The sequence below is a fragment of the Camelina sativa genome, chromosome 14, assembly GCF_030686135.1.
Source record: "Camelina sativa cultivar CO46 ecotype springtype chromosome 14, ASM3068613v1".
NCBI classification, from domain to species: domain Eukaryota; kingdom Viridiplantae; phylum Streptophyta; class Magnoliopsida; order Brassicales; family Brassicaceae; genus Camelina; species Camelina sativa.
The window spans coordinates 13,893,747-13,909,043 of NC_141893.1; the positions used below are offsets into that span (position 1 = coordinate 13,893,747).

At 32.1% G+C, this 15,297-nt stretch overlaps 3 protein-coding genes across 3 annotated transcripts; 2 read left to right on the top strand and 1 right to left on the bottom strand.

The window, feature by feature from the left end:
* Positions 1-281: 281 nt before the first annotated feature.
* LOC104741574 (uncharacterized) lies at positions 282-2,542 on the top strand. Its single transcript, XM_010462459.3, has 7 exons — positions 282-569; positions 1,292-1,357; positions 1,471-1,532; positions 1,622-1,686; positions 1,831-1,922; positions 2,057-2,128; positions 2,234-2,542. The coding sequence occupies exons 1-7, from the start codon at positions 567-569 to the stop codon at positions 2,264-2,266; spliced, it is 393 nt and encodes a 130-aa protein (XP_010460761.1). The 5' UTR covers positions 282-566; the 3' UTR covers positions 2,267-2,542.
* A 5,246-nt stretch (positions 2,543-7,788) lies between these two features.
* LOC104741575 (WRKY transcription factor 71-like) lies at positions 7,789-9,273 on the top strand. The gene is made up of 3 exons (XM_010462461.2): positions 7,789-8,193; positions 8,350-8,496; positions 8,663-9,273. Exons 1-3 carry the CDS (start codon positions 7,859-7,861, stop codon positions 9,042-9,044), a joined length of 864 nt encoding a protein of 287 aa, XP_010460763.1. The 5' UTR covers positions 7,789-7,858; the 3' UTR covers positions 9,045-9,273.
* Positions 9,274-9,860: 587 nt separating this feature from the next.
* Positions 9,861-13,058, bottom strand: LOC104741576 (glycine--tRNA ligase, mitochondrial 1-like). Its single transcript, XM_010462462.3, has 9 exons — positions 12,598-13,058; positions 12,116-12,501; positions 11,893-12,010; positions 11,608-11,802; positions 11,289-11,513; positions 11,072-11,131; positions 10,917-10,997; positions 10,406-10,811; positions 9,861-10,315 (listed from the first exon to the last, which is right to left on the bottom strand). Exons 1-9 carry the CDS (start codon positions 12,856-12,858, stop codon positions 10,083-10,085), a joined length of 1,965 nt encoding a protein of 654 aa, XP_010460764.1. The 5' UTR covers positions 12,859-13,058; the 3' UTR covers positions 9,861-10,082.
* Between the last annotated feature and the right edge of the window lie 2,239 nt (positions 13,059-15,297).

Here is a 15,297-nt window from a genome sequence, read left to right on the forward strand (position 1 = left end):
TTATTAATTATAAATATATAATAGAGTTAAAGTTAAAGCCTAAGTTCAACTTAACCTAACTGAAATGATATATACGACGCCCAATTGAATTATATATTACTTTTATTTTAAAGTTTGTAATTTTATAATTTTTGGAACTATATGTTGCATATATTTATGAAATTTTCCTTTTTCGGATTTTGGAATATGAAATTATTATTGCGATTATTGACAAAAAAAATTTATCGGATATCTATTTTTCTGGGTAAAAGTAAAGGGTCGGGTATTTCAAGGATCAACTATTTTTTTCTGGATACCCGTTATTTAAGGGTCGAGTACGAGTAATTTTTTTCTATTACCGGTTAGGATCCGGTCGGGTAAAGGGTACGAGAAAATTCAAGGGTACCCGTCCGTCGTGCCCATCCCTAACTACATGATGATGAAGCGCGTCTAACAAAAGCTAAGCTAAAGCTTCGTTTGGGTTTTTCTTTTGAAGCATTTCTCCTTTAAGAGAGAGCTCTGTTCTGTGTTGCGCTTTTTTTAATTTCGATTTGGCATCGAAGAGGAAAGAGACGAACACTGCTCCAATGGTTAGATTCTTTTCTCTCTTCTAATTATTTACGCTTCTTTCAATTTCGTTTTTGTCAATTTTTTAGGGTTTTGTGCAATTAATGGTTAGATTCTTCTTTCAGTTTATGCCTAAGTTAGATTTCTCATTGAGTTGATTTCGTTTTCCCTCGTAACATCTCTTTGTTTCGGGAATAGAACGTGATTTGAACGAATTGAACCTGATTCTGTTCTTGATTTGAAACTGGGTTCGCTGCTTGAGAATTAGATTCAATCTCTTATCTCGAAATTTTTTTTTTTGATGCAAAGTAAAGTATCAGTGCCAAGTTTGGTATGCTTAGAGAGTTTTGAAACTTCATGATTGTTACTTTACGGTTTGAATCAGTTGTGCCGTGTATGAGTTGGATCTGCTTGATTTCTAGGTGGCCCCTTCTTTTTTTTTTCTTTTTTTTTGATTGAAGCTGTCTTGTTTGAATAAGGTGTGTTAGTGAAATCAAACTCATTGAATTCGCCTTTGATATAATTGATGATTGTAAATTAATATTTTTTATCTATCTGGTTAACATTCATTGCACTTTGTCATTGGGTGAGTTATATCTAAGTAGGGAAATGGTTGTTGGGTGTCAGATGAGATAGACCTGGGAAAATGATTGTTTTCTTTGATTCAGTTATCGTGGCACTGTATTATTGTTAGCTGCATTTTTCATGATTATATCTTCTCCCTTTTACTTCCTGATGTGTGTAGGCGGATCCTGAACTAGAAGCTATTAGACAGAGGAGAATGCAAGAGCTTATGGCTCGACAAGGCTTGGTAATATTTCTTGATAAACCTTTAACTGATATCTGATTTCGTCTCAAATTAATGCGTACTTTTTGTGTCTCGTTTCCCTTATGAGATTTTCACTAAACTGCATAATTTTGCAGGGTAAGCAGGGTGGTAATCAGCAGAATCCTGAGCAAGAGAAACAACAGGATGATGCTAGAAGGTGTGTAATTAGTTTGTTTAATGATTTTCTGCGGTTTGGAATTCTGTTTTTGAACTAATGTATTCTCTGATTGGAACATTCTCGTGTAGGGAAGCTGATGAACGCAGACAAATGATGCTTAGTCAAATATTGTCTTCCCAGGCCCGAGAGAGAAGTAAGTCTCATCTAATATGTGTTAGGAGTTCATCTAGTTACTTTACCTTTTTCCTTTATCATGTCATCAGTATGATGATCTTCCAAAGCTCGAGGGAGACACAATATATCTTTGATGCTTCTCCTTCATTTTTTTTTTCTACAGTTGCTCGAATTGCCCTGGTAAAACCTGAGAAAGCTAGAGGTGTTGAGGATGTTATTTTGAGGGCTGCTCAAATGGGACAGATAGTTGAAAAGGTAAAGATCCAGACGCTTTTCCATTTCGTATTTCATAATTCTTAGGTATCATCCGGTTTTACCCAAATGTTACTGAGTCTGCATGAGTGTGTTATGCATCTAATAGTTATTGAAATACTCTGTTTTCTTTACAGGTTTCTGAGGAGCGGCTTATAACACTCTTGGAACAAATAAACAGCCAAACTGCCAAACAAACGAAAGTCACGGTACAGTCTACACAATCCTCAAAAAAAACAAGTTATTAAAACAGATTTTGTCTTAACCTTCAAAAATATCATTGAGTTTTAAGTTTATCTTGGATGTGTTTACAGATCCATAGGCGCCGTGGGGTGGATGACGATTAGGAAGAAAAATGTTATGCTGTACTTTGCAAATCTATGGGGGATCTCACTGTCCAGTGTGCGTTCACTACTTAAAAGCTACTGTTAAATATGTTTATTGTCAGTGAATCTTTGATGATTTTCTTCTAGATGCTTGGGATGGGATTAAAGTAAAACTGAAACTCTGCATTTTTATTTTTTGGCATTTCGTCTGTTAACTATCTTCATCTTATGATGCTCTCTTTTCACATTGCCTGCTATGATTTGAATAGTATTAGAAAGAAAAACGATTCTGTTCTATTTTCTACTTGGCATAATTTTGATGATATTGCTACTAATTCTTGATTTACTCAAAGTCATTTTGTGGATAAATAGTTCATGCTCTGTTGGTAGTGAAGGATTGATTGTGGCCTACTCCATCATAAGAAGTAACGCCTTAGTTTAAGCCCTGTTAGTTTTGATTCTCAAAAACAGTGAGAAATAAAAAATGCTCTTAGTAATTAGCTTTGACACTCAAAGTAGTTAGCTGTTATTTCAAATAATTAAAGAAAGGGGACATTATTGTAGCCAACATAGATGAATGCAAATGTAAGACTTGCTATTATGTAGACACATCTACCTTACTATTTACCACTAAAAAAAAATAAACTGCTCTTAGTTCACTTTGACAATCAAAGTTGTTAGCTGTTACTTCAAGAATTGCAGAGAAAAAGGCGACGTCGTCTTGACGTCGGATAATTCTAGAGGTGAACCTCTCTTGTTCATCTCTTTTAAATTAATGAAACAAATCATAATTAAGAAAACAAATTTTGTAGATCAATTAATTTTAAATTTGTTAATTTTAATATGATATTACAGTTTTTAATTATCACATCTAAACCATAATTTTTTTTTATAAACTCAAACCGACATATAATTTTGTTTAATTATAAAATCTAAACCATAACCACTATTTTGTAAATCCAAATCGACATATAATTTTGTTTAATTGTAAAATCTAGACTCTAACCACTTTTTTGTAAACTTAAACCGATTTATAATTTCATTTAATTGTAAAATTTAATTCCTAATCATTCTATTGTAAACCCAAACCGACATATAATTTTGTTTAATTATAAAATCTAAACCCTAACTTTTCTTTTATAAACCCAAACCAACATAATGTATCTGCTTAATTTGTTTTGTTTTTTTATTTTAATTTTAATTTATTTTCTTAAATATAATATGATATGATATATTGTCGTAATTAATTAATCAAGAAAAGGTAAATGTATTCTGATTAGTTAATTAAGAAAAAGTAAACGAGAGTTGTTCAGCTACGGGTGAACCCAAGAATTTTTCATATATCTCCTCTCCAAAACGTTTATATTTTTGAAATAATTTTCTTCGAGATCATTGTTGTTTAAGCGAAAATAATAACCATTCGATAAACCATCTTTTCGCGTAGACGTAGACCATATGACGCAGTTCTGCAATGATGAAGACGTGGCTATTTTAAAAAACGTAAACTAAAAAGACAATTAAACTACATTTTATGCCAAGTGTGTTACGGTCCGTACAATTTATCCGATTAAAAAATTGTTAATCTTAAATAAGTGATAAGAAAACGACATTAGTGGAGTGGATGTTGAAACTTTATATCTCTAATTCAACTAAGCGTAAACGTTGACTTATGACTTTTGATTTCTTATTTAAATTTCCTAATTATCTGTCGGCTTGTCTTTGGCCTTTGTTATATTTCATATTTATCTCATACAAAATATAGCATAGATGAATGTAACACTACCCATTTGTTGATGATGCTATTTAAAAATACATATTTATTAGGTCATATATAAACAATGAAAAATCAGTCAACAATTTCGATTTTTTTAGACAGTCGATGGTTAGAAAGGAGAAACGTATGTCCCTGAACGGCAAGGACATCACGGTAATTGATTTTTCTCATTGTTTTGACGAAATTAAGGATAAGTAAAAAATACTTAGCGAATATATTAGATTGTGACCTATCAAACAACTAAATATTAACTTTTATGTTAACTCATAAGTTGAAAGACTGCTTATATTACCCTTTATATTACCAAACACAGTACCTGCTCTGATCGTCGAAACATACATAATTTTAGTGTCACACTCACACTCAACTAAGAAGAATTGACATGAGTGGTTCTTTTGTCTTTTCTTTTTTGTCAAGCTGACATGAGTAGTTAGTTCAAAGTTTATATTTCATGTTTTAGTTATATAATTGAAACTGATAAACTGTATAGTTTGGATGAGTCATAGAGCTTTATTGAAACTAAAGGTATAACACGACATACATAGATGATGATTGAATGTGAAAATGTATTTAATTTATGGTAAAGGAATTGATCATTCAACCTATCAGAACCTTGTTGATATGTTTAATAGATAAATTAGTTATTTATGTAACTAGAAAACAATTCAGAAATACAATATGATTTTATATAAAGAAAAATTCGATTAAGTCCTTTATGATAACAGTATAGAGTTTAAACTTAAGGGAAATTTAAAGAGTAATATAAGCAGTAATTTGTAGGTGAAATTTTTAAGAGAAAGCGACAACCATGCACCCCTTATACTTGTACAAAGTGTCTCACGCTTTACCTATCAATTAATCTCGTACTATTTTAATTTCTTTATATGATAATAATCTGTTATGATCAGTTTTTATTTCTAGAAACATTTTATGTTTATTTTATAATAACTAAAAAGCTCAAACGTCTAATTGACTTATCAAACCACCTAGACTTTAAGTGTATTATTATAAAACTTTTCTTGGTTTTGTGATAATCAAGTAATCGAGAAAAAAAATAATATCGATATATATATATATGCTACAGAAACTCCGACTAGTGCTTTAGCATTTTCTAACTCCAATAACAAAAACAAAAAGCGAATGAATGAAGCTTTTTTGGCTCCTTAATATCAAGAAAGTTGAACCTGTTCCCACCTGAACACTTTTGGTAAAAGAATGTTATTTTGGGTTTAAGCCTTTAAAAGGTTAGTTACTTAGTTGTACTGCAAAATATAGCACACACGAATATGAATAGTGGGTTCGACCAGCTCACATAGTGTTCAAGCGGTGATTATAGAATTTTAAAGTAACTAATATAACTTTAATTAAACGAACACAAATACGTGACAGAAATAGTATCAAGCGTGGACTAAATATATAAAATGACATAGGGTTTCGCTCATCATTATCAAAAAAGAGGAAGGAAGAACACATGACATGCACGCACGACTTTTCTGACTCTAATGGTCAAAGACGCTGCCATTTGCCTCCACGTCTCTTCTTTAACTTTTCTGTTTCTAAGATAAAAAATGTAATCATATAGTATATTTATGTTCTCCGATCGAATTCCAAAGGGAAAGACCAAAATATTTTTTAAGATCCAACCATTTGAGTATATAAGAATATTAGTTGCTATAATCATTATCTGATATATATTTCGTTTCTCTATGTTTTTCTTTCAATATGCTATATACGATCAGATTTTTTTCCTACTATTATCAGGATAAGACTAATGTTTTAAGACCTTATCTTATTGAAGTAATTTATAAAGCTAAGGAAACTGAGGTTATTGCTTTGAAGGACGTTGAATGTTCATAAAGCAAGCTAAGTGGTCTTCGTTGACTTTGAATCAACAACAATAATGTAGCTCGTATATATCTAATTAAAACCCTTATTTAAATATGAAATTAAAGAAATTAGTTAGCTTTTTTTACATCAGTTAGCTTCTTTTCTTATGGAGGTTATTTGTAGTAAAAACAAAAACAAAAAAGGTTATAATATAAAAATAAATTAAGGGTTCTAGGGAGAGGGTAAATTAATGGAGACTTTTGTTTTATTTAGTTTAAATATTCACTCGTTTTGTGTTTATGCATAATTAATATATGATTCGTTATAATTCACCAAGAAAGTTTGCTTTTGACGAGTGCAAAGATGTTGGAAGTAGATGTACAATGTCTACATTGCTTTATGCATTTGCATTCTTTTTTATCTTTATTTGTAATATCCATCAATAGGACTTTTTACGTGAGTATACTTTTTGGAAATATATTGCATTTACATAGATCTCAATTTCTGATATTGTCTAATGGATCGTTACTAAAGGACATGATGGCCATTTAAATTTGCTATACGAAACACCATATATGGTGATCATGATCATGTCTACTACGACATATTTAAGAGGATGTACCTATGTCTGTCAAACGAGTTTCCTATATATTTTACTTTTATGTTTGTTTAGTCAAAACTCAAAACCATATTCATAGTGAATTTTAATAACGTATACTTTTAAGAAAAAACTATTCATCGACGCAACCAAATGTATGTTTTACAAGACGAAAAAAAAACAAATAAAATATCAAAAGCATCATTGCTGTATTATTGTGATTATCTAATACATGTACCGTGCGTGAGACTTTTGTGCTTAACCTTATTGTTTTATATATATGGATTTCGTTCTCAGTAGCAAATACTCTATCCATTTTACAAACAAAAAATATTGTAGATTAATTCATTTGATCAGTTTATAGCTATATCATAAGTTACAAAACGAAAAAAAAAAAAAAAAAAAAAAAAAAAAAAAAAAAAAAAAAAAAGAAGAAGAAGCCAAATTAAAGCATAGTGTGGTAGATATGATTAGAGAGAAAAATATAGTTAAATGTTTCCTTTATAGAAACCACTTTTTGTTAGATAGCTCTCTAGCTGATTATTTTTAAGTTGAATTTTTCAAACCTCTCTTTTTCACATACATAAAGATATTTTAGCAATGTTTATAGTTTATACCCACTAAAGTCTTCAAAGATTATGACCCTTTTGAACTTTCCGATATCCCTCTTGAATTCTTTCAAATTATTTTTTATATCACATTTTAGAGAGACTATTGATATATTATAATTTCAAATTACATACAATTTTTTGATATTTCTGTTGAAGAAAAAAAATTAATTACTTTAAGAACAATTGTTACGGGTTTTAGATTGGTCATACGTACGTAGATTGATGATACATTATATGTTAAAATTTGGATCCAGCCAATAGCGATTTAAACATAAAGTTTTCTTTTTTTGGTTGATCTCATAGAGATTTTCTTTAATTAAATCGGTACCAGAGTTGGTAAATTACAAATCGATCGTATAGCTGATTTTGCAAGTTCATCAGCTAGCTCGACGATTGTTTTCACGAGACACAATAAAAAAAGAAATTTCATCAAAACAAGAGATAAAAGTATTGAACATTGTAGAGAATTTCGTAGAGCTCCTTCGTTTTAAACATATAGTTTATATACACAAAATTTATAGTATAATTCATCATCTATGTCCATTTTCTCTCATTGCGGCCGGGTTTCTCAAATAAAATCAGAGTGGTTTACTATTTGTTCTCCAAATGCGATGGCTCCAAAATATATATTTAAGACCTTAATTATTGAATATTCAGAACTAAAGACCATCGAAGTAATAAAGTAAAGTTGAATGGACTTATATTTATATGACTTGATGATCACCCAAAGTCCACATATAACCTAACACCTAAGTTTGAAGAACCAAATCTCTTCCTTTTCTTTCTCCTTCTCCCCTTCTTCGATGGATGATCATGTTGAGCACACGAACACATCTTCAGAAGAAGTATCCTTCATGAGTTTAACTGATTGCTTACAAAGCTCATTAGTTATGGATTATAACTCACTCGAGAAGGTCTTCAAATTCCCACCTTATAGTTCCGCTATTCAACCTTTTTCACCATCCAATATGGGCCATTTCGTAAACAACCCTTACCTAAATCTCAACTCGAATTCTCCGGTGGTTTCATCTTCCTCCAATGAAGCCGATCCTAAAGAGAACCCCAACGATAATAAGAGTGACCGAATGGAGGACATCGAAGGCGATCAACATGGTGTAGGTGAATGTTCCAAGCTAGTGTGAGTTCTTTTTCGACCTTTAACAGTTCATTCTGAACCAAATTTAGACGATATAATGTGATCAATCTTATGAAAATCAACAATCACTTGCTTTCTCAAGGTTTTAGAACGTTGAAACCCTAGAGATTAATGCTTTTGGTGGATGAATATGGTCAGGACAAAACAAGGTAAAAAGAAAGGTGTGAAGAAAGCGAGAGAAGCTAGGGTTGCATTTATGACCAAAAGCGAGATTGATCATCTTGAAGATGGTTATAGGTGGAGAAAATATGGACAAAAGGCCGTCAAGAACAGCCCTTATCCAAGGTTTACTTCTACACCACGTCACCACACCCTATTCAAACCCACACATTTATTTACGTGTCCATATGCAATTATTACAAGTTACACGTATATATCATACTGGTTATAAAAAAGGTATATATATATTATCATAATATCTATTTAAGAGTTTATGTATGCGTTTTGTCAGGAGTTACTATAGGTGCACAACACAAAAGTGCAACGTGAAGAAACGTGTAGAGAGATCGTTCCATGATCCGTCGATCGTAATTACAACATACGAAGGAAAACACAACCATCCAATCCCATCGACGTTGAGAGGAACCGTGACTGCTGAACATCTATTAGGCCACCGTGGTGGTGGAAGCAGTTTCCTCCATAGCTTCCCTCGTCACCGTCAAGAGTTTCTCATGGTAAAGCATCCTCCGGCGAGTTATCAACCAGTGGTTTCTATGTCGTACGAACAAGGTCATGTTATCAATAGTTACAATAATAATAACCATCAATCAGGTGCTGACTATGGTCTTCTTCAGGACATTGTTCCTTCAATGTTCTTGAAGCACGAATCTTGAGAGAGGACACTGGACACGTACTATATAATCGAAGCTTTATGATTACATTATAAATTATATAAAGAGAAATAATTTAGTACCCTATATATATAGAAGAGTAGATTATTAGGTGTTCTAATATTTATTAATATATCTTTAAATGCATGTGTATATGTATTCCACTGCTGACAGCCTACTAATTATATGGACTTTGATTCTTGTAAGAGTTAAAACTTTGTGTACGTCTCTATATATGTTTTACATTTCCTGCTCTTCGAAAACTTAGTATTATATCATGTGGTTCGAGTATTCTGAATATGATTTCATTATCGGTCAACAAAATTACTAACTTATGTTTTAATTTGCTTTTAAATAAAAGTCTTTTCTTTGTTTGTTGGTCGCGTGGAAATGCAGAAATTGTTGACTCGTGGTTATATAATAGTAGTAATACTGTACTAACGACAACGAGTTCACCCTAAATCAGTTCTTTGAGACTTCAATTAACCGAAAAGTATTTTTCAACAAAAATTAAGCATAGATAAAATACATGTCAGTTAATTCTTCCCCTTTCATTTAAAGACTTTAAATTGGTGTCATATATTTTAAGTATGGGTTTTTGATGTAAATATTATATTTGATACAAAATAAATCCAGTTTTATTTCTATTGTTTTAATGTAGTGACCAATAAATTCCTTTATAAAATGTATTAATAAAAAAAAAAATTGTGAAAAGAAAATGAAAAAACCTTGACTAAAATAAAACGGAAAGAGTATAGAAAAAAAAAACTTACGGTCACACGGAAATTTGACAAGTCTAAGTGGAGAGGACGAAACACATTGAGAAACAAACACATACTTACCCAATTCTGTTTTGTAAATAACCTGGTATCGATATTTTTTTTGTGACAAGAAAAAGACACTAAAATGGCCACATTCAACTAATTAAGCCTTGGTTCAAGCTAGAAAAGTATAAAGAGAGAAAGAAATTTAAGGTAAAGCATCCTATTAGCCTTTAGTATGTATATATCTGCAAGGATGGTGATTTAAAGAGCTAGCTACTCACTCGTCTGAAGCAGCAGAAGAGTGGTGTGGGAAGCTTGCCCAGACGTCTTGCCATGTCATCTTCCCCTCTACCATTGAGCTCACGACGGAAGCTGCCTCCTTCACGTTGACTCGGACTTGGTCTTTGCTATCTCTTTCTCTGATTGTCACTGATGTCTCTGAGTCCACTGTTATTGCAAATGGCGCTCCAAATTCATCGGATTTGGCGTATCTCTTGCCTATCGATGTACCTGTTCACATACACACACAAATCTTCACTCGTTTTTTCTTCATTTCAAACTTTTAAATAACTTCAGTTTTCAAAATTTGGTCCTACGTACCAGTGATGTCAATCTTATGTGACATGTCAAAAGACTTGAGTTCCTTGGAAATGAACTTGGCTGCTTCCTCGAACTGTTGGTTCTGAACAAGCGGGAAGACCATGCACTTGTAGGGAGCTAAAAGAGGATCAAAACGGTACACGTTCAGCTGTTCATCCCCTGCCTTGCTTGGCCTTGTGCTGAACTTATGCTCGTACAGACAATACATGATCCGACCAATCCCAAATGATGGTTCAATCACTGACGGAGTGAAAACCCTCACGTGCTCTTTCGTCATCTTCTTTGTGATTGACACCATGTTCTTCTTGATGCTCACGTTTCTTCCGAGTGTGCAGACTTCAAACTCCACTTCCCCTTTGGATTCTAGGGTTGCCATCATCTCCATAGCTTCTTGCTCACTCATCGCCTAACAAAACATTAGTTACACGGAGCATGTTCTATTATTATAAACCATCAATATGCGACAAAGAAGCTATTCAGTTAAAAAAATATAGACTCAAGTCAGTCTAACCTCCAAAGCTTCAACAACCTTCTTTTGATCTCCCTTAAATGCAAGACCCAATTCTCTCTTCACAGGAGTAATAACAATTTTCTGAAATAAAAGAGAACCATATTAAACGCAAGTTATGAAGACAGATATGAAAATGTTGAGTAACTCATGTATACCTCTACTTCTTTTGGTTCAGCAAGTTTTACTGCAGCGACAAGAGCGACTCGACTTTTTTCCTGTCATAAAACAATGCATATATCCACAATCATCTACTTGAGTAATTTTAAAATAGGAAATATATATAAAACTCCAATGGGCTTTGATCATCAACTCTCTAGCTAACTGTGAATCAGAATGATGAAAAAATAGAGATACAATGTTAAAGATTCTTACAGAGTGAGCATATAAGTCGTATGCAGACCTATCTGCAATCCCAACACATTCTTTCCACCCATATGAACATTCAATTTCAGCATCCCAACAGTCTGCTGCATAGTGAGCCATTTCATTTGCTAGATGCTGACGGAACCGCAACCGTTCCTTGTCTATACCAAGACGGGTAAGGAAAATATACACTCTCCCAATGAAGTATCCTAGAGTTTCACTATTCACAGTACCCTGTTTGTTCCAATACATTTTCACTTGCAGGCATTAGTATAATAAGTCTGTGAGAGTGCATATAATGTAAATAAGTATGCGATAGCTAACTGACCTTGGCAACAGCTTCACCAAGGACAAGTTTTTTTGCAGCTTGGCCAGACGTTTGTTCCTCCCTTGGGAACATACGGATTTCCAGTTTGGACACATCAGGGAATTTAGGATGTGACTTATTGTCAGGATCAACAAAGTGCTCAATTTCTGCTAGCATGAATTCACGAGTTCGAAGAAGCCCTTGACGAGGAGATATCTGCAAGTAATATGCTACTACTTATTGAATACTAGAGATAATAAGAAACAAGATCCCCCTAAAAGACTATAGATGGAGATAACTACACACCTCGTTCCTAAAGACTAGACCAGTTTGAGCCACGGCTAACGGAAGTTTTTTCCCATTGTCATAATAATAGTCCTTAAAGTTGACAAAGATGCCTTGAGCAGTTTCGGGACGCATGTACCTGAAGCAGAAGCACACACAGAAAGTAACTTGTTAAGAAAGAAACTAAAGGAGCTCAGAAACACCTAATTAATCATAACATGAAAAATGTTAGATAGACTCTCACCCAGGAATCAAACCAGCTGGGCCAATGGATGTTTGAAACATCAAGTTAAACGGGTAAAGATCAGAAAGTGGATTCTTTGTGACGGGAGCAGTGATCCCATACTCTTTGATCTTCCTACCAAGATCCTCAATAGAAAGATCTTCCAAAACAGCGAGAACATTCTTCAACTCATCAGCTTCCTCAGCAGAGATGGTAGCAGCATCTTTCTCCAGTTTCTTTTCACAGTAATCCTTAAGCAAGTGGTCCGCACGGTGACATTCTCCAGTTATCACATCATTAACCATAGGATCAGTGAACTTATCTACATGACCAGATGCCTTGAGAACAGCCTCCGGTGTCAAACTTGCACAACGAACTTCCGCCATGTTCTCCTCACGTACGAAAAACTATAAACGACAAAAACCAAAACCAAAACACAAATCATGTTCTTGTCTACCGAGTTGTGCAGAAAGATATATATGAGAATGATCCTTAATTCTTACCTTGCGCCAAAAGTTAATAATATTGAGTTCAACAAGAAAGCCAGGAGCGCCAAGATCGTATAGTCCAGCGACACCTTTGTAGATCTCAAAAGATGGTTTGTAGAACAAACGCCGCTCGAGCGTATTGACGACGGCTTTTCGGAAAGCGTCAAGGTTTCCAGAGCTCAGGGAAGTTTGGAGGCTTACCTCGACGGCGTTACCATGAGACTCGACGGAGGAGGGTTTCATCGATTGTTGGGCAGCTTCCATTGTAGTCTGCATCGGAGCGATGGGTAATGGTATAGAAAGAAAAAGTGAATTTGTTACTTAGGTATTAACGGGAAACTTAGCTACATATAATTATATATTGTTAATTAGATATGACTTCAATTAGTTTGGGCCATGACATTAGGCCCAATCAATTTAGATTAATTAGGGTTGCTTCTCTATAAATAATTTTCAATCCTAATTACCATATGGTGAATCAAAATTTGTGTTGTTTATATTTTACATTTATATCATCTGGCTCCCATCAATTATAACATATACTCCCTCCGATCTTTTAAACATGATTTTTTAAGCTAAATTTTTTTATTCTAAACATGATTTTTTAATAATAATATTAGATATTTAATTAATATAGATGAGAACATACACAAACAAATGAGAAAAATGATGTGTAATCTATACTAATAAAAAGTAGGAGCTATAAGCTCCTAAGGCCGTCCACATAGGATTTTAAACAACCAATAGAAATAGACATTTGACATATCACTTATTAACATTTTATACAATTTTCAGAATTTTCTATATTAAAAATTATTTTAAACAACCTATCATGATTTGACATGTCATTTATTAACATTTTTTAAATTTACAAATTTTTTTAGAAAAAGGAAAATTTTAAATTTATGGAAATCAAAGAACTAAGCACAATATCCCACATCGGCTAGAAATTTTTTAGACAATAGTTCAGAACCAGTATAAATAAGATTAATATGCTTCCAACGACGAATGCGCAGGAAAACTTGATTTATCAGGCATCCAAGTTTAAAAATTTTATTTGGTTTGATCTGGTTTTTTATTTGATCAAATTAAAACTTTAAACAGTTTCAAAAAAATATTATAATATTTAGAAATTTTAAAAGTTTAAATATTATAAATATTGAAACTTTTAAAAGTTCTTAGCTTTTAAAAAGTTTTTAAATATTATAAGTTTTAAATTTTAAAAGTTTAAAATATTATAAATATGGAAAAATTTAAAAGGTTCAAATTTTATATTTCGAAACCTTTTATAAGTTTAAAATATTATAAATATTGATGCAAAACAAAATTATCTTATTTATCTACATTTGTGCTTTTTATTTCTTATGAGCTGTAAAACATATTTTTGTGTATGATTTTTGAGATGAGTTGATATTCTTTCATTAATTTTTTATTTTTGGGTATAAGGAAGAAGGATTGACATCGCAAGACCTTAATTTGATGTTTGAGTCAAATTTTGAGGTTTAAAGAAGAAAGATGGACGACAAACACACATGTTTTATTAGCTATACATAGACATGACCAGGGTTACGTTGTCACGGTTAAGGTTTATTAACCATCGGTTATGGTTCGAAATTTGTGTAACCTTAACCAGAACCGTTTAACAAACGGTTAAACGGTTACGTTTAAATATGGTTACGGTTCAAGCGGTTACTGTTATATACGGTTACAGTTATTTGATAATATGATACGGTTGATATTATTTATTTATAATTAATATGTTCTTATAGTGTACTCATATTTCTATATATCATATGATTCATATTAAATAAATAATTATTAGTATATTTTATTATATTTTTAAAATATTATAAACCAAGTAAGGATTTTGGTTTGAGAAGTTTCTAAACGCGTGGATCTAAAACCAAATAAGTATATGAATAAAATTGTCAATAATTGGGTGCATGTGTTGACTATGCTGGTAATCATGAATTTTACAAATTTTATGAGAAAAGAAATGATTTTGTTCTTGGAGTTTGATGGGTTAACAAGTTGTGTGGTAGTCTAAAAAAAGGTTTTTCAGTGGAAGAATGTGAATAAGTTGACGAGGAAGAAGAAGAAAAAGAGTATAACGAAGAACCAAATGGTAAAAGTTACAATGACAATTAACACAAAATTTGACAATGAAAATGACAAGAACGAATATGAAAAATAAGAAAACATTGAATAAAAAAAATACGAAAACATAGGTGGTAGCGATCAATTAAATATGAAAACGAGTTAAATTCATGATTATAAAATTATTTCGTTTTTCTGGTGGTCAAAGAAAATGATTTAGTATATGCGAGGTCATCAGTTTGATTTGCCTCGCCTGGACGTCAAGTTAAATTTATGATTTGTTTAATCAGATTTGATTTTATAACACAACTGATTTTTATATTTTAAAAAATTGTGTATCTGAAATTTAATTTTGTTCCTTAGTATTAATTTTATTTTATTTTATGAGATAATATTTTATTACCGTAATCAATTATATATAATTTTTATCAAAATATATCAAATAAATCCACGCGTAGCATGGGTTCAAAATCTAGTTTAATGAAAGAAGATTATTGAAAACTTTGATATTTCAGGGAATTTGGTGGGATTTAAATATTTTGAAAGATTTGATTGCTATTTTAGGAGATTTTGTTATTTGTTAGAGATTTTTATTAAATGATTTAGGATTTAGTGAGA

Coding starts and splice junctions, on each gene's coding strand:
- LOC104741574 (XM_010462459.3), top strand. Junction 1,533..1,621: donor CAACAGGATGATGCTAGAAG/GTGTGTAATTAG, acceptor ATTCTCGTGTAG/GGAAGCTGATGAACGCAGAC. Junction 2,129..2,233: donor CCAAACAAACGAAAGTCACG/GTACAGTCTACA, acceptor ATGTGTTTACAG/ATCCATAGGCGCCGTGGGGT.
- LOC104741575 (XM_010462461.2), top strand. CDS start 7,859: ATGGATGATCATGTTGAGCACACGAACACATCTTCAGAAGAAGTATCC. Junction 8,194..8,349: donor GGTGAATGTTCCAAGCTAGT/GTGAGTTCTTTT, acceptor GAATATGGTCAG/GACAAAACAAGGTAAAAAGA. Junction 8,497..8,662: donor AAGAACAGCCCTTATCCAAG/GTTTACTTCTAC, acceptor GCGTTTTGTCAG/GAGTTACTATAGGTGCACAA.
- LOC104741576 (XM_010462462.3), bottom strand. CDS start 12,858: ATGCAGACTACAATGGAAGCTGCCCAACAATCGATGAAACCCTCCTCC. Junction 11,514..11,607: donor TTGGTGAAGCTGTTGCCAAG/GTCAGTTAGCTA, acceptor TGGAACAAACAG/GGTACTGTGAATAGTGAAAC. Junction 10,812..10,916: donor AGGTTGTTGAAGCTTTGGAG/GTTAGACTGACT, acceptor ATGTTTTGTTAG/GCGATGAGTGAGCAAGAAGC.